At 41.1% G+C, this 24239-nt stretch overlaps 2 protein-coding genes across 9 annotated transcripts in view; one reads left to right on the plus strand and one right to left on the minus strand.

Annotated features, from left to right (window-relative positions):
- Nucleotides 1–1600, minus strand: part of CBX3 (chromobox 3) — a 17402-nt gene extending 15802 nt beyond the window's left edge. Inside the window, exon 1 of one of the 4 annotated variants that reach the window (XM_077811359.1) lies at nt 1288–1600. The gene's annotated coding sequence lies outside the window, so the exon portion shown is untranslated. Of the gene's footprint in view, nt 1–273; nt 410–522; nt 662–1287 lie in introns of those variants that run through there. The other 3 variants (XM_077811357.1, XM_077811356.1, XM_077811358.1) reach the window with 3 other exon arrangements.
- On the plus strand, nt 687–17751 carry HNRNPA2B1 (heterogeneous nuclear ribonucleoprotein A2/B1). 5 transcript variants are annotated; one of them, XM_077811351.1, is made up of 13 exons: nt 2301–2535; nt 7622–7732; nt 9100–9246; nt 10430–10640; nt 11000–11101; nt 11184–11264; nt 12331–12393; nt 13400–13519; nt 13778–13903; nt 15110–15192; nt 15346–16273; nt 16511–16641; nt 17402–17751. In XM_077811351.1, the coding sequence occupies exons 1-10, from the start codon at nt 2461–2463 to the stop codon at nt 15169–15171; spliced, it is 1098 nt and encodes a 365-aa protein (XP_077667477.1). In that variant the 5' UTR covers nt 2301–2460; the 3' UTR covers nt 15172–15192; nt 15346–16273; nt 16511–16641; nt 17402–17751. The 5 variants fall into 5 exon arrangements, with proteins under 5 accessions (XP_077667480.1, XP_077667478.1, XP_077667481.1 ...); XM_077811354.1 differs by lacking the exon at nt 2301–2535 and adding an exon at nt 687–868 and having other exon boundaries at nt 15346–16641; XM_077811352.1 differs by lacking the exon at nt 15346–16273 and having other exon boundaries at nt 2300–2535.
- The last annotated feature ends 6488 nt before the right edge of the window (nt 17752–24239 follow it).

The following is a 24239-nucleotide window of genomic DNA, read 5'->3' on the forward strand; positions in this document are numbered from 1 at the left end:
ACACAGCCGCCCTGAAGAGAGAGCGACGGCCCCTTCCCAGCGCCACGTTGCCCCCTCGCCAAGCACGACCATTGCGCTCCAAGACTAAGCCAGGCGGACCGCGGAAAAACCGCCCCCCATGCGGGGGGCTTCGCTTTGTCTACTGAACGTGCCCACTCCGCCTCCACGCTGGGTGCTACCGCGTCTCCCCAGGCTGCCCCCCAGCGTCTAACCGCTCTCCTCCCCACACCCCTCACGTTGCACCACGGCGAGGCCCAAGAACCTTCCTCCTACCTCGGGGGAGAGGCACCCCCTAGAGATCCCGGGGCTCAGCTCCCTTTTCTCCCGCCCAGCGCCGCCACTTCCCTTCAGCTGGGCTGGCTGCTAAAGGCGGGCAGCGGTGGCGGCGTTGGGCTGGGGGGGCGGGGGGGCAGGACCTTTGCAGTTACACCAAACACGAGCCCAGCTGCAAGGGATTTGGGGCGCTGCCCAATTCACGGCGAGGTTAAATTGGAAACGAAAGAAAGAGAGAAGGATACAGACTTCAATGGTGCCCGGCGGCTCGGGTTTCCCGTCTCCTCCTTGCTCCCTGCGCGCACTGAGCAGCAGCGACATCTGAGGGGGTGGGGGCAGCGGCTGGGGCGGCTACTGCGGGGTGTGAGCGCTGAGCTGCGCGCTGGCTGGCGGCGGGGCACAGCGCACAACGCCGCCTACACGCTAGCTGCAGCCTCCTGCCGCCGCCGCTGCTGCTACCGTGTCGCCAGTGCGGGAGCGAGAGGGGGGCCAGCCAGGGCTTCTCTCCGAGACGGCAGCTTGAAACACGGGGACGCGGCCTCAGCGAGCGCCTGGGCGAAGCAAGATGCCTCGCGGAGACAGAGAGAGCGACTGGGTGAGTCCTGGGCCCCCCTGAGAGCGCGCTATGGCCGGCTGGCGAACGGCCACCGCCAGCCTCTGCCTGGGCGCGGCTCCGAGGCGGGACGGGCCCAGCGCCCGAGCGCAGCGCCGGCGGGGGAGAGGCCCCGCGTCGGCCGAGGGGCTGTTGGCGGAGGGTTGGGGGGTTCGGTGACGGAGGAGAACGTGGGGGCCGGTGGGGCGAGGCGGCTCCCGCGCGGGGAGGGGGGGCAAGTAGAGGAGCTCGGGGCGCTTCACTCCTTGGCCCAGTGGGGGGAGGGGGGAAGATGGGGCCATGCGGCCACTTTGCCGAGGGCGGGCGGTGGCAGACCGCGGCCATTTCCCCACTGAGCTCGGCGCGGGGGGAGGGGAGCCGCCGAAGCGCCATTTCCCCGGCGAGGCGGGGGCTGCACTCACCCTTTGTGGCGGGGCCGCTGTGCGAGGAGCTGGCTACCGCGGGGTCTGCTCTTCTCGCTTGCTCGCGGGCCCGGCTGGCGGCGTCTCAGGGCTGGCGCCAAAATCTGGCCACTTATCACTTCCTCCCAGGCCGCCAGAGGCGAAGGTGCCAGCCCGCCAACAAAGGGGATCTTGGGGGTGCACACCCAATGCGCTCCGGGTTTGGCCCTCTGGCTCCTGCCTGCACCACAGGTGGGGGAAAAGGAGACCTTTGGCTAATTATATCTCTCTTGCTGCGAGGATCAGTCTCCGGGCAGCTTCGGCAATTTCCGGAAAAAACCCGAAGCTGGAGCAGACCCCGAGCCTAGCAGCTTCGGCTTTGTTCGGCCACCAGAGGCTTTCCGGCTTCTTTTGCCGGAAATTACCGAAGAAGCCATTTTAGGCGATGATTCCTGTTTCGGCTCTTCCCGGAAACTGCCGAAGCGGATCGGCAGTTCGTTTTTTTCCGGGTAGTGCCGACGTGGAGTAGGTCCACGACGACGCCTGCTTCGGCTTTTTCCGGAAAAAAGCCATTGCTAACGGCGTTGCTGAATTTTTACTACGTTATTGAAACACAAACATCCCGCAGAAGTGCGGGAGCTCTTGGGGGTGTTTAATTCAAGTCGAGGTCAAAACAGCCAGAGACCGTTATGAGTGGGAAGGGGAGCGAGGGACGGACCACTGCGTGGCGATGCATTTAAAAAGACGTAACAGTTAAGGCAGCCATTACTAGAAAGGTTGGGTCGTATTCTCAAACAGGGTTACGTAGGCCATGAGGTGTATGGTACGCAAATTTGGGTTGTACAGCTGCGAAAGGTGCGTTTTAGTTTGTAGCAGTTAGTACCTTTACGTAACAAAATACTTATTCGTAAACCCGTACGCTGTTAGCGCAGCTCTAGTAGTTGCAACTTTCCCGTTAGCTGATGCGCTTGGTGGCGCAGTGGGCGAGACTTGGTGGTTTTCCGTAGCAGAGACGTTAGAGGGGAAGGAAGGTTCTGGAAGCGCCGCCGGCGGTTGGGCTGGTGCGCAGCACAGGGAGGCGGGGGTACACGCTGCGGCAACAGCGCAAGCGGAGGCGAGTCCTAGAGCCGCCTGACAGACCGTTTAACCGAGCTCCGGTTGTGCTAGCGAGCCGCGCGCGCCCTAGGGGTGACCATGGAGGGCAGTAAGCGAACCGGGTCTCTCTCTGGCCCTGCGAAGCGCCGGGATCAGGCCGGGGAGGCACAGATGGTAATGGCGGTAACGAGGGGGAGGGGTGAATGGGCCGGGGAGGGGAGGCGAGGCGGCTGGGTCCTGCGGTAGGGAACCTCCACTGTGAAATAGCTGAGAGGAGTGGCGGGTAGGGACAGGAGGGTGCGCTGAGTGGAGCGGCCCCGTTACCTGGTGCAGCATCTCTCTGTGGCGGGACGGGGGAGGGGGGGGGGACTGGGAGCCGGTGCGTTGGCTGAGAAGGGCGGTAGCTAGTTCTGTTCCGGCCCGAGGGAGAAAGGGGGTAGCCGGGGCCCTGTTTCCGAGGGTGGGGGGCTGGTGGAGCGGCCGTAGCCGAACCTGCGCGGCTGGCCAGAGAAGATTTTCCCCTCTTCTGCGGCATCGCTCTCCCCAGAGTGGGCGCGCGCCCCAAAGCAGCAACCATTTTCCTTCTCTGGCCACTGGCGGCTGCCCCTGTCTCCCGGCGCTGCCACATGGCGGGCGCTGCGCGGCCGCCGCTTTGCGCTTGATGATCTCAGGCCTTTGCGGCGCCAGTCCCGCTGCCGCGTTGGGTGGGGACGCCGAGGAGGACTCGTGGAGTCACACACGAATACGACTAGCTCCTTTTGAGTAGAGTCTGCGCGGTGGTGGGGGAATGGGGAATCTAACCCTAACCCCTCCCCCCATCCCGTAGAGGCTTCATCCCTCGGCGCTCCTTTTTTGGCGGGCACCCAGTTGTCGGATGTTGATCAGAAGCTTCCGCTCTCCTATCTCTGGCCGCCATTTTTGCTGATTATGATCTTAAGCTGCTTGAGTTTGCAACAGTTCAGAGCCATTCTTTCCCTGCCTCTGTAGCTGTTTTTTTTTATAAAACACATTCCTTGTGATTGGATGCTGTCTTCTCAAATAGAGGTTTCACATTTCCCCACCCTTTGCAGATTTGTGGGACATAATATAATCTCAGAACTGGCAGACTCCTAGTTACTCATTAAAATCTTACCCATCATTCGCTCCTGTGAGGGGAGGATGCATGATGGGAAGCTTTAAAGACCACTTATACCCTATTCTTTTATTATAATTTGGGCGGGGGGGGTGTGGAATTTTCACCAAGTGTATCATAGAAGGTGGGAAAATCATCAGATGGTTTGTGTCATGTGTATTTTATACCAATTAATGTTAACTTTGGTATTAATTGATGGTATTTGATTTTATCTGAAGGGTTTCTTTTAAGTTGCCATATGAGACTTTGGCCTTACTTTTCACTACAAACATTAGACCAGTATAGTTACGCTGACAGAGCTCCCTAGTGTAAAGAGTCTACTGGTGGGAAGTAAGTTTCTGTCAGCAGCAGAGTAATCTGTGTGCCCCTCTTCCCCCTTCACTCCCTAGAAGTCTCAAAACTCCAAGTCCATGAGCCATCCAAGGCAGGGCATGGCACAGCATCAAGTATTTGAGCAAGTCAGTACTGTACTTTGGGTGGGACATGCTATTTTTGATGTACTACACTGCAGTTAAAGAGTTGAGCCTCCAATGGCAAACTTCAGAATATTATTCCTGTAGCTCATCCTAATGGAAGTGTGTGGTCACAGTATGAAAACTTTAGTACTGAAACTTACTTTATTTTTAGGTCGCAGCATGCATTTATTTTGTTGTTGTTTTTTGGTGGTGGTGTTTTTTTCCTTTTGGCTGAAACAGTTCTTTGCATATAATCTCAAACTTTAATTGTGCAAACATCAATTTAACAGGGGGACTAGGCTGTTTACTGGGCTACCTTCTTTTTCCTTCCCGGTCATGCTGGCTGCTTCTTGTCTCAGTAACATATTGCTTGTATGGTGAAAATATTACAAAATTATATATAATTTTTAGCTGTCCTGCAAGAAACTAGTTACCAAGTGTTCTGCAGATCATCAGAAGTGTCGTGTCATAGATTCTAGTACATAAAAAAGGTGGGGAGGCACTACCTTTTATTGGACCAACTTCTGTTGTCTTGTCTCGTCTCTCTAACGTCCTATGCCCAACATGGCTACAACAACACTGCCTATTCTAGTAATTATTTATCTTCAGAAGGTATTTCAAGCCCTGTAATCTGTTGCCAATACATGTAACTTAAAAATACCTGGTTTGGTAGTCTGCTTGTATGCCAAATGATAGTGATTTGATCTGTTTCATTAGCATTCCTTTTCTGCCAAATACTCCAGTTAGGAGTTTGAGATAGGAGGGTGCTTTGTGAAAAATAAAATAAGTTTATGGAAATACCTTGTATCATAATGTAGTGGCCCAAATATTCCCATTCACTAATGGTAGATTCAGGTCCTTTTATCTTCCCATTCCTTCTCTTTCAGTTGTTCGCAACTTGAGTAGTGTGGGTTTGTTTTGTTTTGTTTTTTTGTTTTTTTTTTTTAAGGGGGGGGGATTTTTGGGGCCTGTATATGGGTTAGTACTGACTCAACTTTTGATAACTCTCTGTGTGCCTATTGCTTTCCTCAGGCTTTGCAGATTGTTTTGCAGCAGTGCAGTAAAGTAACTAGAATGATAAAATTGAACAGTAAAACATTTTACATTGTTGTTGTTGCAAACCTACCTACTGACTGCAGAGCCTGAGAAGGGCAGCAGGATATGCAGCTATATCAAAAGCAGATTTGGTATTCTCTCTCCAATTTCGTTTAGATGTTGGGGCACACTATGGAAGTCTTGCTTTAGGCAAAATCAAGAAGCTTTCTTTTATTGGTCAGTGTGAAAATTCAACTGGAAAAAAAATTGAAGGGAATACTGCTTTTAAAACTATTTAAAAAAAAAAATCTTTTAAGTATTTTCTCAAATGCTCAGTGTTAGTTTTTGATTACCTGTTAGGCTACCTTTTCTTTCTCTCAACATGAATAGTGAAACAGATTAGCCAGCTACGCTTTTGTTAATCTCATTCTGTTCAATATTATTAGGTTCTTGTACCCTAGTCCAATGCTCCATTGTTGGCAGTATAATATATACAAGATTTTTTTGAAGCTATTTCTATTAAAATAAAAAAAAATTGAAGTGTGTGTAAAACCTCAGTTTTTACAAATTCTGTATTGGAGCAAATTTGACCAAGCCAATCCTCTCATGTTCTTGAAGACTTGAAAATAACCCACTAAAATTTATCGGTATTCCCAAAATTTACCATTAATAAGTGTCTCTTCACCCTAAACATGATGATTCTAAAGGAAAAAGAATCTAGCCTTTCAAAATTACTTACCCAGGTGAGTGGGTAAGCAGAATATTGTGAGGGAATAATTAAGTATCCAATATTGGGGCAAACCAGTGTGACAAGGCATTCATTCCATCTTTTTGATGGTGTTAACTGCTCTGGAAATTTTTACTGACTTGAAACTTCTAATTGTGCTAATAGCTGCTTCCTTTCCAAGGTAGTGATTCTTCTCCAATTTGATAATAAACTCTTCAGTTGTTAATTGAGCTCTTCATAACTTTGGCTATTTGTTTTGTGATAGCATCTTGACATCTCGGTACCATTATGCTAGACGTAGTACACGCCATGAAAATTGTCCCTGATTCAATAAACTTCGGCTGTTGGCCATTTTGTTAAGATGAATTGCTTTCATTCCTCCTCTTTATATATTGCTGTTTCAGTATCCTACAATATTTAATGTACCGTATACCGGGGTGGCCAAACTTACCGACCCTCCAAGCCACATACTATAATTTTCAGAAGTTTGAGCACCAGGCGCACCTGCCTAAACCCCACTCCTACTGAAGCTCTGAGCCTTGACAGGTGTTTCTCACAGGGCTGAAGCCCCAAACTCCCTTTGCCCTAGTCTGGTAGGTGGAGGATGGTGGGGGGCTCAGTAAGCTGCCCTTAGTGCAAAAGTGCTGTATGCAGCTTGTGAGCCTTCCTTTGGCCATCCTTGGTATATACCTTGGTTTTCCGATGGCCTTCATCACCTGACTAGCAAAAGGTAAATTTGCCTTTCTGAAGGCTAGATCTTTAAAAAAATGAAACTATTTTTTTTAAAGCAGGTAAAATAAAGTATATTATATGAGAGCTTACTGTTGCTTAGAACTGCAAAACATAAAATCTGTTTGCCTTCACGTACCTTTCCCAGAAAACAGCCCCTATATCTTACTCTAAAATATCTACTTCCTTTATTGTATGCCTGATTTTTTTTAATTTTTGTTTTTTAACTGAGTATGTATCAAGTCAGAGTTAGCCTATGTGAATAACACTAGTTCAGAATATGTAGTCTCCTTTTTTTTTATTTTATTTGTTTTGTGTACATTTTGCCTGGGATAGGCATGGCCACAACTTTCAAGCCTCTTTTTGATACAAAATAGACCTCAATAGTAAATGTAGAAATGTCTGTCTTGGAAGAGTACTTAAGATACAATGAGGGAAAAAAAAGTAAGCTGCTTCCCACTTGAGGCCTGAGCCTACTCCTATTGAAGTCAATGGCAAAACTCCCATAGCTCCTTAATATGTACCTTATGAGAGCTTTAATTGTCCATATGTGAATGAATTGATGAAAGAGATTTATTTAATAGCTTAAGGTTTTTGGTGTCTGAACCTATAAGTTTTTATTTGATTACAAAAGATGCTCCCCCACCCGCATTTTGTGTATGCCTCATATAGAAGCTTGTTTCTCCTTTTCTGGTTTGTACTGGTGAACATCAATTCGAGCACAAACACTTCTTTATATTTAAAAAAAAAATAGCCTGCATTTTGGAATGAACAACATAAATCGGTATCTTCTAATCTGGTTTTGTAAAGAGACCACACAGCTCATCTGTTATAATCTATGGGGTTTTTTTAAGAAGACGCTATTGCAGGGAGGAAAACTTGATGGCATTTCTGTGGACATTTCTCCAGTTCTAAGAGTACTTAAAACCTAATTTTAATTTTTAATATATTTGTGAGTGGAAGGAAGGTAATTTTAAAAAAAACTCTGAAATTGTAAAGAGCTGCTTTTTTATAATATATGGGTCTGTATTGAATGGCAATAATGAACTTCAGATAAGCACAATCTTTTGTTGAAAATGAGTATTCATTGACATTTGTGAACATGTCTGAAGACTTACTCTGACATTAAACAGTAGTATGGGAGAATTGCAAATGATATTAATACTATATTCTCTAAATTAGAGAGAAAAGGAGCAGTTTCGCAAACTGTTCATTGGTGGCTTGAGCTTTGAAACAACAGAAGAAAGTTTGAGAAACTACTATGAGCAATGGGGGAAACTTACAGACTGTGTGGTAAGTTGCATGTGCTAATGTATGCTGATAATGTGGACTTAAAAACTTGGTAAAAATTGCATACCATTTTCTGAAGTATTGGAATAGCAGTAGATTACTGTTATGACGTATGTTGAAGTATTTAGAATTTTAACTGAAAATATAAATTGGTGAGTACTTACATAACCCAGACACCTGAGGCTCTTGGCCTCAGTCTTGTCTTTTTGCAGGAGGGCCACAAGTTAACTTTGCCTTATCTATGTTGGGAAGGGTAGCATTTTAATAAGAGAGCAAATGGAAGCATCTAGTTGATCCCTGTATGCTTCATGTGAGATCTTTAGAAAGCTTATGTATAAATTGCGGTTGAAGTCAACAATTTCATGAACAATATGCATGATGAAGGGTAAAGCCAAGTTTTCACTGTAATGCAGAATTATACAGTTCAAATACTTTAATCATGAGTAATTGGGTTAAAACACCTGCTTTTGTGTAGAAAGCAGGGAAAATCTAAATTAAAGATATGTAGATTTATTCTGTTCAAGGCCCATCACTTTTGGTTTTTATTTTGTTTTAAATTTCTCAGAAATCTATTGGTGTTATATATTTTGTATATATTACAAAATATACAAAAGGGGTAAAAAGTGGTGCAGGGACCCCCCCTCCCCCAACTGTGAAGTTAAACTTTGGGGGATAGGAGGACAGAAAAAAGGGGGGGGGGGAGACAAATAGAGACGCGTAAGAATATTTAAAGTGAAAGAAGGTTTAATCTTCGTCTGGAGCAGGTTGCTGGAGCCAGAAGGTTCTGGCTTTTTTTTTTTAGAACTTGAACACACAGAGAGAGAGAGGCAGGTGTTTAATCTTCCACTACATTGTCTTACTTTAACAAACAGCTTCACATTTACACTGAGGCCTGGTCTATGTCTAAAATTAGACTGACTTAACTACATCGCTCATGGTGTGAAAAATTTTGTGCCCCGTGAAACAGTTACCTAATTTCCACTGTAGATGCAGATAGGTCAATGGAAGAATTCTTTTCAGAGAGGTTAATGAACAAAATCGATGGAAAAACCCTTTGGTTGATGTAGGAAGCATCTGCACTAAGGCGCTATAGTGGCACAGCTGTAGCATAGATCTACCCTTCGACTAACTTATTAGTAACATATCTATCTAATGTATTGCATTTTCTTAACGTCATCAGTATTTTCCTGTACTTGAGTGGTCCAGAATTTAGGTGAAGATTGATTAAAAACCAAATAGCAGCGTTTGTAAAACTGGGAAGTTTTTCAGTAAAAATTTGTCAAACTGAAAACGAAGAGCCTTGTTTATACTTAGTGGTAGTATGAAAACTTAGTAGTGAAACAGTAAAACTTCCTGATTTCTTTTTGCAGGTGATGAGGGATCCTGCAAGCAAACGATCGAGAGGGTTTGGTTTTGTAACATTCTCCTCTATGGCTGAAGTTGATGCAGCCATGGCTGCAAGACCTCACTCAATTGATGGAAGGGTAGTTGAGCCAAAACGAGCAGTAGCCAGAGAGGTGAGCAAAGTACTGAAAAGCAAATAGGCTTTTTACATTATGAAAGATTAATGTCTCTGATTTGGTGAGAAACTAGCTTATCCTTAAAAAGGAAAAGGAGTACTTGTAGCACCTTAGAGACTAACCAATTTGTTTGAGCATAAGCTACATCAGATGAAGTGAGCTGTAGCTCATGAAAGCTTATGCTCAAATAAATTGGTTAGTCTCTAAGGTGCCACAAGTACTCCTTTTCTTTTTGCGAATACAGACTAACACAGCTGCTACTCTGAAACCTAGCATATTCTTACTGATAGACATTTCAATGCTTACTTTTTTTTGTAATTAAGAGTCTCTGGTTAGGGGCACATGCCTTTTTCCTTTCTCCTTTATCTTGTTACCACTTTTAGAAGCTTTACAGCAGTACACATTGACTTGTGCCAGTTTGAATTTAGGACTTGATTGACAGAAGCCATTTCAGTTTTTTAGGTTGAGTGACTACTGCATTGGTGGGGGCTTAAATATCAAAAGTTTAATCCCTGCTGTTGTAGGTTGGATATCCTAGTAGCAGAAGCATTTGGGGAGCTGCTCTTTTTGATACTAGAGATCAAGGATGAGATTCTGGCCTCATGGAAGACCACGGGAGTTTTGCTAGTGACTTCACTGGGGCCAGGATTTCACCTAAAGTTGTCTGGCACTTAAAAGATAGGCAGACAAATTAAATGAAGTTGTCTGGAATGTGAGTATAATCAGTTAAAATGAAAAGGACTCAGTCAGTTTATAGATCACAGTTTTGTCTGGAAAATTTGTTCCTTGCTATTCTTGCAAGTAAATGAGATTTCTCTTAACATTTCAGTTTTATCAAAATATATTGATCTATTTTTTAACTTTTCTTTTGATTACACTTCCTGTATAATTTTCATTCTTTCTGCAGCATAGTCTGTTTCCCCTCTTGCTTGTTTAGAGCTTTTCGCATAGCAACCAGAGGTAGTTGCTTTAAAAAATAGAAAAATGATTGTAAAATTAAAATAAAAAAGGCAGAGGCATTCCAGATAATACAGTTTATCTGAAAACACTATAAACTCACTTCTTGAAATTGATTTAGATTTCAAGTTGGCTGTCTTTAAGATCTTCATTAAAGAGTCCATATGCAAAACTCTCTCTTCCACTAATAGTTTTGGAAAAAATATTTGTTAATTCTTTCAAGGAATCTGGAAAACCTGGTGCTCATGTTACTGTGAAAAAGCTGTTTGTTGGTGGAATTAAGGAAGATACTGAGGAACACCACCTTCGAGACTACTTTGAGGAATATGGGAAAATTGACACTATTGAAATAATTACAGATAGACAATCTGGCAAAAAGAGAGGTTTTGGCTTTGTTACGTTTGACGACCATGATCCTGTTGATAAAATTGTATGTAAGTAAACTTCATTCCACAATTTCATCTAACAATATTGCTACTTAAGGTCCCGATATAGAGTACACATAGGCATGTGAGTAAGTTTTTGAATGTAATTGGATTAATTACATGCATAAATGTTTGTAGGAACATGGCCTTAGTTTTGAATCTTCAATTTATAAATTTGATGGGATCATGTAATAATACTACCTGAAATTATCCTGACATCTTTATGACTTCTGGATGATTGGAATTGGTATTGCAAAAATGTGAGGAGGGAAAAATTATTTTTTCTTTGGCAGTTTAGCCATTCCTGAGTTAAAGTCCAGAAGCAACATTTACTGCGTGTAATTTCTTCTTAAATTTATGATTTACAGTGCAGAAATACCACACCATCAATGGCCATAATGCAGAAGTAAGAAAAGCTTTATCTAGACAAGAAATGCAAGAAGTTCAAAGTTCTAGGAGTGGAAGAGGAGGTATTTGAGTTTCACTTCATGCTTTTGGGTTCAGAGTTTTCCTATAATACGTACATTAACAGGAATCTAAAATCCATCCTAGGTAACTTCGGCTTTGGGGATTCACGTGGAGGTGGTGGCAACTTTGGTCCAGGACCAGGAAGCAACTTCAGAGGTGGATCTGGTAAGGCTACCAGGCTTATCCCTTTTTTTTTTTCTTTTGGGTTTCAGTTTGCTCTGTAGGTTACTATCATCTACTGTAGTATTGGCAACAAAAAACTTCTTTTAGAAAAGATTAATAACAAACCTCTTATTAAAAAGAAATTAATCTTTGTGATTAGAAATAACAATGGAAAAGAATCTATATAAATGTACGAAGTCAGTGTTTTTGAGCTGTTAGTTCACTTAATACAAAGAAGCACTGTGACCTTGTCTGAAGTAATCGGAAGTTTTTTATAAAGAAAAAAGCAAAAGTGGTCCATTTTAGAGAATGTATACAAAGTAATATAATAGATTGCTAGAGTAAATTATTACAATTTTAGAGTGAGCTTTTAAGTATAAGTAATTGGCAACCAGGAAACTGCTACCTTGACTATCTTCAGTTCAAGTCCAGAAATACAGCTCCTCTTTAAGAGAAGAAGATTATTTAAGGTGATGATTGTATGCCTTGTTTCTGACAGATGCACATTTCTTGGTTTAGGGTGCATATGTCTGAAGTTTTAAATTCAAATGACCAGAAAGCTTAAAATATTTTCTTAAGTCCATTATATTTTTCTCATATATACCCCCTAGAAATGGCTGTGGGTCAAAAAAAAATTAAGGCTAAAAATAAGAGAAATGCTAGTCGCCAAAGTGATTTTATTTATCCTTAAAGAAGGTTAATCACAGTTTGGAAACTACAGTTACATTTTGAAATTTGTATTTCAGATTAATACAGCAATTTATAATATTGAAAGTTCATGATCTGTATTTAGGGTATTATGTTTCTCCCGCAAGAGTTGATCTCAAATATGGTATTTGTGACACCAGTTTTTGAAACGGACATACACACAGCATCTGCTTGGTACTGTATTTGTGGGTTTAAAAGTAAACTGTTTTTTTGTGAATTTTTTTTAAAGAACTATAACTTGCTTTAAATTTTTAAAATTGAGGTGACATCTTTATATATTTTAAAAATTCCAGCTCACTATTAAGAGTAAACTTTTCCAGTTCTGTCCAGATGAACTAAAAGAAATACTTATTTCCAACAGATGGATATGGAAGTGGTCGTGGATTTGGTGATGGATACAATGGATATGGTGGAGGACCAGGAGGTTAGTGTAGGCTAGTGGGGTTTTTGTAACTTCTCATACTTGAAAAGGTTCTATATTTTCTGTTACTAATCATATTAAGCAGTAGAGCCATATTGATCTGGTTCGGGAACAATAAATAACTGCTGATGTGTTTTAATCCTTGGTCTTTAACTGTGTGGTTTGCCATACATCCAGGGATGACCATGCCTTCCCTCATCTCCTGCCCGTGAAAACCTGCTGTTTCTATCTGCAGTTTTTCTCATTTTCTTTTTCAGCCCTAATCTCCAGTACTAGATTATTCTACACCCAAATACCTGCACTTGCTGATAAATGTATGCAAGCATAACCAGTCTGGTGGTTTTCTCTAAGGCCTTCTTGCATTCAAATCCATGTTTCTCATTTTGGAAGTATATAATACTTTTGCCACACTACTCAAAGTAATTAGTTCATCCTGATGGCTCATGCTTATGTGCGATTTTCTCCCCCATTCCTGAACTGCACAGTCAGTCTTCACCCTATTAAAAAAAATCATGTCTTACACTGAGGTTTTTCCTTTCTATACTAATGTTTTGTGTTCCTTTATGACTTCGCAGAAAGTCTGTCAAAAGAACTGGTAAAGAAAGTTAGTGACTTTTTAAAGACTTGAAAATGTAGTGTTAACTCTGGCTCTGTGTTGCTCAGCAGTGCTTTTCTAAACTATTAAGCTTTCTGTAAAATGTAGGATTTATATAAAGAAAAACCACATCTCTTTAGACCTAAATATCATGCATTGGTAACATTTCTGTTCTAATCCTTAGGCAAAAACTGCAGTCAGGCTAAACAGTTAAGGGGGAGTATATAGCTTTAAAAACTTCTATTTGTAGAAATCACCCTTCAAAACTTCCTGTTGGCCTTTTTGTCCTTCAGTAGACTGATGCTGAAGAAAATTAAAATCTTAGTTTTAGCAGAACACTGTGCGATCTGAGGAATAGTACAACTGACTTTTTTATAATGTAAAGTTACTATTTAAAGGCTTATTTCATAATAGGTGGCAATTTTGGAGGTAGTCCTGGTTATGGAGGAGGAAGAGGAGGATATGGTGGTGGAGGACCTGGATATGGCAACCAGGGTGGGGGCTACGGAGGTGGTTATGACAACTATGGAGGAGGTAATACATTTGCTTAAAACATTTAACTGAAAGTTTAGTTTTGGACTAGCCTGAGCAAGATTATTGACTTGAGAACGTTTTACTTCATAAGTGTTGTCAAAACCAGTATGCCATTTTCTATGGTCAGTGAAGAAAAATAATTGACTTTAGTGACGCACTACTCTTTCTCTCTTTCGTTTTTTTATCTTGATTTGTTAGGTTTGTAATAACACAGAGAAATAATTCTTACATTTAGCTCTTTTTGTGTCAATAATACAGGCAATTATGGAAGTGGAAACTACAATGATTTTGGAAACTATAACCAACAGCCCTCAAACTATGGTCCAATGAAGAGTGGAAATTTTGGTGGTAGCAGGAACATGGGGGGAGGACCATATGGTGGAGGTATTGTATATGTCATGGGTTGAATTGGGACCAAACTTTTCAGTGGCCTTTGATCCTTTGTAGAGACCAGGGGACACGTACCGATTAATCTGTGTAGAGAATTGCTGCATAGTCTTTTATAAATCCAACTTGCCAGCAGAATTTTAGAGCCAGTAAACAGTAGTGCAAAGAGTGGTAGTGGTTATCTGTGAGTGCGCCCAAAAGAAAAATACATTGTCAGCATTAAAACAGTGTGATTTCAAATAGCAAGATCACTATTTGGTGTGAAGGCCAGTTTTCTTAGAGCTGGAACAGTTAGTTTTTGTGGTGATGGTGTTTTTGTGTGTGGTGTGTGGTGGTTTTTTTTTTTTTTTTTTTTTTTTTTTAAATATGTTTACTAATAGTTTGTTTACCAGATTGTACTTGGGTCAGATATGAACTTTCAGTGGTCTAGTCAATATAGAGTTTGTTTTGGGATACTAACTTCATGCACATTAAGTCTGTTTGTTTGTAAAATATGATATATGATGTAATATCACACTTCTTCCCTGCCTTTTCCGAATTTTAGTGTTGGTAAATGTCATAGGGATATCAGTCAGACAATAATTTAGTTTTGGCAATGGGTTAATTTTTTTTAATAAGCCTCCTATTTAAATTCCTAAGCATTAGTTAGGGTGATGTGAACAAATTATTTACTATGGTAGTAATTATCACCAACTCGCTACTCGCCACTAAACTTTGTTTTTTCTCTCTCCCGTATTAGGGTCATTATAAAATTTCTGCCTTTTTTTCTTTTTGGTCAGCAGCTTCTAAAAAAGTAATGCTTTTACATGTGGAAAGCAAGCAAAGGGAAATTTACTTCAGACCAGCCTTCTGTAAGGTGTAGTATGTGGGTGGACTGCTGTACCCACATAATACATGTTGCAGGATCAGGCCCCAAGAGTGCAGCATTATCTTCCCTATTTGATTATATGTTTAAACCATTGGAATTTCTCTTGCTGCAAGAATCTTGTGTTCTGTTTTCAAAATGTGGCTACCATGGCAGTTCTGGGGGAGGGGGAGGAGGAATAATCTCTCATAGAGGACAATGACAGGTTAGCTTTATATTCAAGGTGGTGCGCACATTGTCATCTTGAATTAAACCAAATATAAATATTCTTGTAAATGTGCCTGGGTTTAAAAAATAAAGATGTAAATGTCGTCTATCCTGTTGTTCCACAAATGCAGGAAACTATGGTCCAGGAGGCAGTGGAGGAAGTGGTGGATATGGAGGGAGGAGCCGTTATTGAGCTTCTGCAAACTTGCCATGGGTAAGTATCTTTATAAGTGCTAAAATTGCAGTGTTTCTTGAGACTTAGCTGCAGGAGTAAAAGCTTTTTAGGATCATATTATCTTTCCTTTAAAAATTCATTAGATGGATAATTTCATAACCTATTTTTTACTCTTTACTTCTGTTGAAACAGGCTTCACTGTATAAATAGGAGAGGATGAGAGCCCAGAGGTAACAGAACAGCTTCAGGTTATCGAAATAACAATGTTAAGGAAACACTTATCTCAGTCATGCATAAATATGCAGTGATATGGCAGAAGACACCAGAGCAGATGCAGAGAGCCATTTTGTGAATGGATTGGATTATTTAATAACATTACCTTACTGTGGAGGAAGGATTGTAAAAATGCCTTTGAGACAGTTTCTTAGCTTTTTAATTGTTGTTTCTTTCTAGTGGTCTTTGTAAGAGTGTAGAAGCATTCCTTTGATAATGTTAAATTTGTAAGTTTCAGGTGACATGTGAAACCTTTTTTAAGATTTTTCTCAAAGTTTTGAAAAGCTATTAGCCAGGATCATGGTGTAATAAGACATAACGTTTTCCTTTTAAAAAATTTAAGTGCGTGTGTAGAGTTAAGAAGCTGTTGTACATTTGATTTAATAAAATAATTCTAAAGGAAATACTGTGTAATTATAGATTATTTTTTTTAAAAAAATATTGTAAAGGCAAGGAGTGGGTAGTATAAGGTCCCACAAATAATACAAAGCTGTTTGTTGTACATGTAAAATTAAATGCTGGTCAGAAAAAGTATGTTGTCTGTAAATTATCAGGTTTAAAATATCTAGATAACTTAAGGGATATCTCTGCAAGGAGAAACACCTTTTTAGATCTTTTAGATGCTGCTTCTTCAATGGCAAGGAAAGGAAATATCCCCAGCGAGGTACTCTTCCAGGGACACAGGTCTAGTACAAGAGAACTCTTGAAAACGGCACTAAGTTCAGCCAGTCTTAAAAAGCTGCGCTGTATTTCTGCAAAGCTTTAACTACCGTAGTTTTATAAGGATGCCAACGAAGGCTGAGGGTGTAGAGCAAAATAGTTCTAAGCTTCAGTTAAACTTCTTTAGGTAAGATCTTATTTACTTTTCCTTTCTTAATGTACCAAAAACAAGAAACTAATACTATATGACAGTCTCTTTCAGTATAGTGGTTATCATATGTAGTTTAACATAGCAATCAATTGAGTTAACCATTACCAACTGAAGAGAATTTTGTGAATCCTATATTTTTCTTGTATTAAATTTTGACATCACGTTTTCTTAAATTTCAGCTACTTAACATATTTTTTTCCTACTGGAATCTAGCTTTGATATGAGCCATGGACAAGCATAGACTACTGCTACTGTACACTGCTACAGTTGAACAAATGAGACCTGCAAGTGTCCATTAGTAAAGTTTTGCAAGGGTTCCATACCCGATGTTGGTAGTTAAAATGGTAGGTCGCAAGTTAATTAAATCATAAAATGTTCTTTACACTTTGCAACCTTCTTATTTTTCTGGGGGTTTTGATGGTTACAAGTGCAATGAAGATAGAGTAAATGCTGTTGGAAGTGAAATGTACTGCATCTGTCTGTTCTGGCAACAGTATTTTATGTAGCGCATTGCACCCTGAGGGATCCCAAGAAACTTTAGATTGTTTGTTTATATAATAGAGAATTTTCTTCACTACTGAAATGCATCTACCTCTCGTAAGGAATATGACACCCATTCTTCTTTAATACTGCATAGTATTTCTTTAGGAGGGCAAGAGAAGGTCTTCAGTTGTAACTACAGGTGGAATTTTATATACTGTATATGCAGAATGTTATTACCTAAATTGGAATTTGGCTAGGATACTGAGGTTTCCACTGTCTTTTATAGTTCTTACCGCTAATAACTCCTAGCAACAGATTCTGTCACCCTTACGCTCTTATTGAAATCAGGAAGATTTTACATTCATATGCTATTCAGCATGTGTAAATTGGTAGAATCTAACCCCTAGTTTATTTTTTGTATTGGTTTCATTGCCTGAAACAGGCTGCACACCTAAAGAACGGGTATACAACCAACCAAAGGTGTATTCGTTTTGTGTTCTGCACATTAATGAATTGTTTATAATTTTTGAAACTGCTGAAGTTCTTCCATAGGTAATATGGATAGACATACATGATAAACATCTTCAGATACACTTTATTTTATTTTTTTTCCTTTGGCAGGAAGGTGCCATGCTGCAGGTAACAAATGAAGAAGTGGTCAACCACAGACATGCTTCAAGAAATAAGATATTCTGAATCATCAGAAAATAATTGCTTTTTCTGGCTTCATTAAAAATCTATAGGTTAAATGAATCCTGATAATAAAACATCTCCGTTAGTACAGCCTCCTGTAATGCTTGGGTTTTTAAAAATATAAAATGATAGTAATAACTGTCTGTAAATCTCTTGAATAAAATTCAGGCGGGCTAGGAAAAGCGGACCATTAATGTTATGAAATAGCAAATGTTATATGAATAGAAACATTAAATGCATATTTTTATCGCGTTAAAATAAAATATTTTTATACCAAAGTAGTTCTAGTGTAATGATTAATAAACCTAATGTGTGTTAACAACACTGTTTATATACAATTAAGTTGAGCCTTTGCGGCCTTTCAGAAACATACATTTCATTTTGAGGGAGATTAAAACAATTTGACAACCATATTGATATAATTTGCATATCTGAGTAATCATTCACATGCGTGTACTTGTTCTCTGCTGGGAGAAACAGCATTACACAGTCAAGAAGCTACTTTGATTTTGGACAAACTTCATTTGTTTCTAAATAAGTAGCTTTTTGGCTACAATTTTTATCCTACTGTATGAAAAAGTCTCTTCTGTTTTTGCAAACTAATTGCTTAAGACAATTCAGATGAGTCAAAACTTGTTAAATAGGGTCTTATTTAGAAACAGCTTTGCATTTAGCATGTAAGATGTAATGCAAAACTCTGATCTACCAAAACCCAAGATGACTTTTTTTGTTTGTTGCTCACTGTGTATAATATTACACCTGGGGAAATTCTGTTCCACTGCGCACACACAGAATTCATGTCCCCTGTAGATCTCTCTGCTTCCCTGCAGGAAAAATTACTTTCTGATGGGGAAGCAAAAGGAAGCTGCAAGAACTGTCACATGACCCCTCCCCAGCAACCAGGGTAAATTGTTTCAGGTGTCCAGAGCATTCGGTGGAGAGAGAAATCACTGCAGGGCTGGTGGCTCCTACCCTGCCCAGGGCTCAGCTGCTAGTCCCGGCTGGGTTGGATGGAACTCTCTCTCTTCCCTTGCAGTGAGGGGCTGGGGCCAGGTCAGACCCACCCCCAGAAACATCCCTCAGTGGCATGAAGCTCTGCGCACACAACCTCTCCCCCTTCCTCCCCATTCTCCCTCCCCAGTTTCTGTTCCCATTCTTCCTCAACTGCAGGGAGAGGAGTCTATATGGGGAGGTGCAACCCTTGTGCATCCAGGACTCCCACCCACTGCTGAGCCTCACCCTCTGTATCCAGTGTCCAGTTGCACCTGTACCAGCCCACCTAGCTCCCCGTTCTTGAACCCCCATTCCACCAATCTCTATCACCCACACCACACTGCTGAGCCCCTCTACTGATCTCCAGCCATCTTCACCTGGGCCCCCTCAGAGTCCCATTCCCCCTGCACCCGGAATCCCCAATGAGCCTTTGTGCATCCAGATCCCTCTCCTGAGCTGCCTGCACCCAGATTGCCCCAGCCCTGGATTCCTCCACACATGGATCCTGCCAGGCTAAGCCTGCTTGACCTGCCCCTGGGTCAGGGGTCAGGGCTGGGCATGCATGCAAGAGACTGTCCCTTTCCCTTGCTACTTGGTGCACTTGGTGTGGAGGGGCAGGGCCAGCCATTGCACCTCAGAGTCACCATGGTAGAGCTGCAGAGTGATCTCCCACCTCTGTCCAGCCAGTGGTCTGTGCTCTCCACTGTCATGCTGGAGCTTCCACATTTATTTTGTGAGAAACTATGCAGAGTTTTAAAATACTGTGTATGGAATTCCCTCGTGAGTATAATGTGTATCTGAATTACACATAAGAGGTTGAAGTACATTCCAGCTTAGAAGTTACTTGGAAAGCTAAAGCATTTCAGCCTTGTATTGTTTGACTGTCCACTGCACTGAGTTTCAAACAAAGTTGGAAGCTATTCTGCTTAGCTTTTCTATAGTAATAGACATTCTTATGTCTTTATGCATTCTTGAAAATAGTTTAAAATAATGTTTTGAGGCTTTAGTATAAAATTTCTTTTGTAAAACAATGTAGTAAACCTTGAATTGCATAGTTAATTGCAGGGCTGCACAGGAGACAGCCACTAATCATGATTGACCTAGGGTCAGACCTGTAGTCTCTTGGTGTGCTTTCTAATTACTCAGGAGGCTTCCTTCCCTGCTTGGACATGTAACCTGATTTGAGCCAGGTCCGGTTTACAAAAATTTATGTTTTGCGTTTAGCAATTCTGTATTCGCATCCCAACTGACTTGGCGACTTAAGGTGCAAATTGGAAGAAAAACATTTGGGGAGGAATTCTTGTGCCTTTTGTGTTTGTATGACTCCTATTTTCTATTTGAGATAAAAAATATATATATATATATATATATAGCAGTACTTCACCATTGTGTGAATTTAGCAAAGGTGAAAGCATAATCTGTGTTTCTCTGAGGCTATGCCACCTTCCCTCCCTGTAAAGAGGGGGTGGGGGGCGATGGGGGTGACATAAATGGGGAAACATGATGCTAAAGCTGTGGAAAGCTGCAACATTTTAATAGATTTTAAGGTGTCTCACTGTAGCATACTTCATTTATTTAGGAACATTCTTAAGAATCTGGACAAACAGGATTCTTGTGTTCAGTGGTGAATTTAGTGGAAAGTTGTGGTTTGTAGTCAACATAATACTAATTCTAGTAATTCTCAATAAGTCCTGCAATGTGTGGTTATTGCTCCTCTGTCTGTAAATAACCTGTCTTCCTTTTTTCCTTCAAACTACTATGAAGCCACTTTTTTGCAGAGTAAATCTTCATTTAAAAAGTTATTTTGCCATTCAAGATACATGCTATGTCTCAGTAAAAGTGAGTATTACTGCTAGTACTTCGCTTTCATAAAACTGTACAATAAAGAATAAGGAAAGATCATGTTCATTCACTTAAACAACATCAATTTCTGAAATTACCTGTGTCTGCCAAGGAACTTCCAATATGCTGCAGACAACTGAGGACCTGGTTGTAGATTTTGGGATTGGGTTACCCCACAGAACAGGAGGCATTTTAATCTTAAAATGGTCAAGAGTAAGGCTTTCCTCCTTCATTCTTCAAGGTGGAGGTGAATGAGTGCATTACTTTGGATGGCTGGAGGCCAGCAATGGACCAAAGGAAAGCAAACTCCTAAGTTGTGCAGGAGTGTGGCATAGCAGTGATCAAAATTACGATTGATGCAGAGCCTGGTGTGTAGGCAGAGAAGCAGGAATTTGTGACCAGTTGGCCCCTCTCTTTCCAGCCTCCATTTCTGTGCATCTCCTAAGAGATGGGTGGGATTCTTCAGATTCTCAACTACCCTGCTCTAAAGGATGAAATTTACAATCTGGAGATCTGACCCAGGACCCTCTGCACTACATAAGCTGGTTGGTTGAGCAGCAGCACAAGAGGGGTTGGTCTGGGCTGCTGGAGAAGGTCAGCTGGGAATTCTGCTCCGCCCCTGGGTCTGCTTTTGTGTGCATCCCACAGGCCCCTAGGGTGAAAGTTCTGTGGTTCCAGTCCAAGGGTTGAAATAGCAGCAACCCCAATCTGGGACCAACATGTGCAGGTGAATTTTTGCCTGTAAATAGTGAGTTTGGGTAGGGAGTTGGCTGCATAATTCAAGTCTATTGTGCTATGTATGGCATATGCACATTGGAATATGTTAGTGACAATTCAGATTTCACATCTGTTCCTTTTTAGGTGCACTACGTTTCTACTTAGGCTAATATTCTGGCAACCTGATTGATTAGGAGAGGCAGATATTGGATGGGAATGCAGTGAGGCAATAAGTGCTCCTTAAACTGTTCTTAAAGTGTGAAGCAAAGTGTCTGCAAGTAAAGGCACTTCCATCCCAAGGTGCATTGGAGCTCAGTTATGTACTTCATTATAAAATTATCACACGGATATTTGAAACGCTGTTCCCCATAGAGGATACATGTTGGCTCAACATTACCTTCATTTTGTGCCTTTAGGTTCAGTTTATAGTAATAGTCATTGCTTTGGCAAAGTAGGAAAAGAAATTACTGGAGTTGAAATTTAAGAAAGAGGCTAAGATTAACCTCTTCTAAAAGTGGTATAGGTAGTCAGCACTTTATTTCAAAATATCTGTGTGACCTCTTCAATACTCCTTTGTTGCAGAAGTGAACAAATGAGGCTTCAAAGATGGGCACTAGAGGGAGAGGAGCTCTAAGAGAATAGGCTAGAAACCATGGAAAAGGTGAGGACATGGAATCTATAATCACTATTAGTATACTTGTAAAACCAGATTTCAAATAACCATACTAATCTAGATTAGCTCATAGCTACCAAATAGATCAATTATCTACCACAAGAGATGTCACTACCTGGTCAAGAAGGGGTTAAAGATTTAAGGGGTAGGAAGAAGCAGGTTAGTTAGATTTGAGGTGCAAGGGCAAACTTTTACAGAAGCTTGCTTGCACTTGTACTTAAACAGTATTGGGTCAGGTCAAATAAGCCATTTTAGAACCTGATGGCCTTACCGTTTTCCACGAAACTCCAAGGTATAAAATATCTGCAAGTCTGATTTTGGCAAGCAACTACATTCTCCCTTTAAGATTCCTTTCTTCTGTGTGTCTACAAGTTAAATTCACTTGTAATAAGTGTTTTTAAAGGGCCAGTCAGATTTAAAAACTACTGTATTGTAGGTACTACTGATAACTCTTTAAAAAGAGAAACCAAGTGTTAAAAAATGAATTTAGCAAAGTAATAGTCACAGGGTTACTAATGTTTCTATTTTGAGCTTGACATTAGCCTTTTTCATGGTATTCTATTGAATTATACTAGGGAAAAGGTAGTTCTCAGTGAAAGTGGTTGAAGCCCAGAGAGTTTCATATATGTGTTATGAAATAAAAAAGCCTTGAGAGACTTCAGTCATATATCCTCTTAAATGTTAATACAGGTTCGACTAGAATGGCAGACTTTTAAAGATCTAAAAGGGTAAAAGTTATGGGTCTGTATACAGCTATTTTTAAATTGTATGGTGTGCCAATTAAATTCCTATTGCTGTGATCAATGCCAGTGATTAGCAGAGATTAAGATTTAATCTTCCTAACCTTCTTCAACCCTCCAAAGTTTTGTCTTCAAGGCTAGATCAAATCCTAATAATTCCTTCAGAGATGCAGAATGGGACTCGGCTAATAAGTCACCTTTTGAGAAATCGAAAATACTTGTATAGGAGGAAGCGGCCTGTTCTGTCCTTAATGTTAGATCTTGCCTAGGAGCCAAACCTGCTGCTGGCCGCTTCCGGGGCGCAGCGCGGTCCGTGGTGCCAGGACAGGCGGGAAGCCTGCCTCTGCACGCCAGCTGTGCTGCTGACTGGGAGCCACTGGAGGTAAGTCTGTGCCCCAATCCCCAGCCCTGAGCCCCCCCAAACCCAGAGCACCCTTCTGCACCCCAAACCCCTCATCCCAATGCCTGCACCCCCAGCCCAGAGACCTGGTCCCCAACCTCTTGTCCCAGCCCAGAGCCCTCTACCACATCCTGAACTCCTTATTCCTGGCCCAGCCCTGAGCCCCTCCCACACCCCCAAACCCCTCATCCCCAGCTCCGTTGGATCACGGGCATCAACAATTTTCTTCAACTGGGTCCCCAGGAAAAAAGCTTGAAAACCACTGTTCTGGGAGGTGTGACAGTTGTCCACTAAAAACTTGGACATATATAGCAATTTTTAATGCACAAATACAGTGTGAATGGAGTATTGTATAGGAGCAGACTGTTACTTTGTCAGGGGTAAGTTTTTTGCATTATGAGGAAAGTAGGTACTTGGTTAACAAAATATGAATTGATAGCCTTGCATCTGCTGCTCTAATTACTGTAAACATAGCTGCAGCAAATTTAACACTGTAGATTCGTGCCATGATAAATGGCATACCTTCGTCCAATTTTTCTTTGAAATAGAAGTCATCTTGGCATTTCCTTTGTATGTACAGCATCTTACTTCTTTCGTGTAGCACTTTTCTGAGTTACTGGACACTGCTGCTGTGGTGTGCTTATACTATTCCTTTTTTTTTTTTTTTTAATGAACAAAGTCCTAATTTTTGTGTTAGGATACCAGATATTCACATAACTACATTCTGTATCGGATGCTTATAATACTTAAAAGGTAACATTTTTGGTGTAAGTTCTTATCTCACTGCTACATACTTATTTCTTAAAATACCTTTTCAGACCTGTTTTAGGATATGTATAAGAAAGGGAAAGTGATCTATTGTGAATAAGGATGTAAATACCTTTGCAGATTTCATGGCACAGATAAATCCACTAAAGCTAGCATGTCTTCACTGTATGCAATCATAAGGCAAGTAAAATAGTACAGTTGATTTTACCTGGGAACATTTGAGAAAACTCTTGGCAAATCTGACCTCTAATTTGTTTTTAAACAGAATTTTTAAGGTGTTTACAAAAGATTTAATTTAGAACAATGTAAAAACTTAAAAAAAAAAAAAAAAAAGGTAATTTTCCTTAGGATAAAAGAGAAAAGTCAAGTTATCCAGACTTTAAAAAGACAGTAGATAGTACATTACATATTTGAAAACATACAAATCATAGGAAATGTCTGATTCACCACTGCATTCTTTCATGTTTACATAGAAAAGTGAATGGTGTAATAGTGGCATAAGACTAGGGTAACAGATTGTACCTGCTTCAACAATTTCAATACGTACTTAGTGGGAAAAAATGTCAAAATAAGTATAAAATTAATGAGCAATCCTAGTTTGCTTGAGACTACAAGTGTTTGTGTATGTGTATG

Source organism: Eretmochelys imbricata, chromosome 2, assembly GCF_965152235.1.
Source record: "Eretmochelys imbricata isolate rEreImb1 chromosome 2, rEreImb1.hap1, whole genome shotgun sequence".
NCBI classification, from domain to species: domain Eukaryota; kingdom Metazoa; phylum Chordata; order Testudines; family Cheloniidae; genus Eretmochelys; species Eretmochelys imbricata.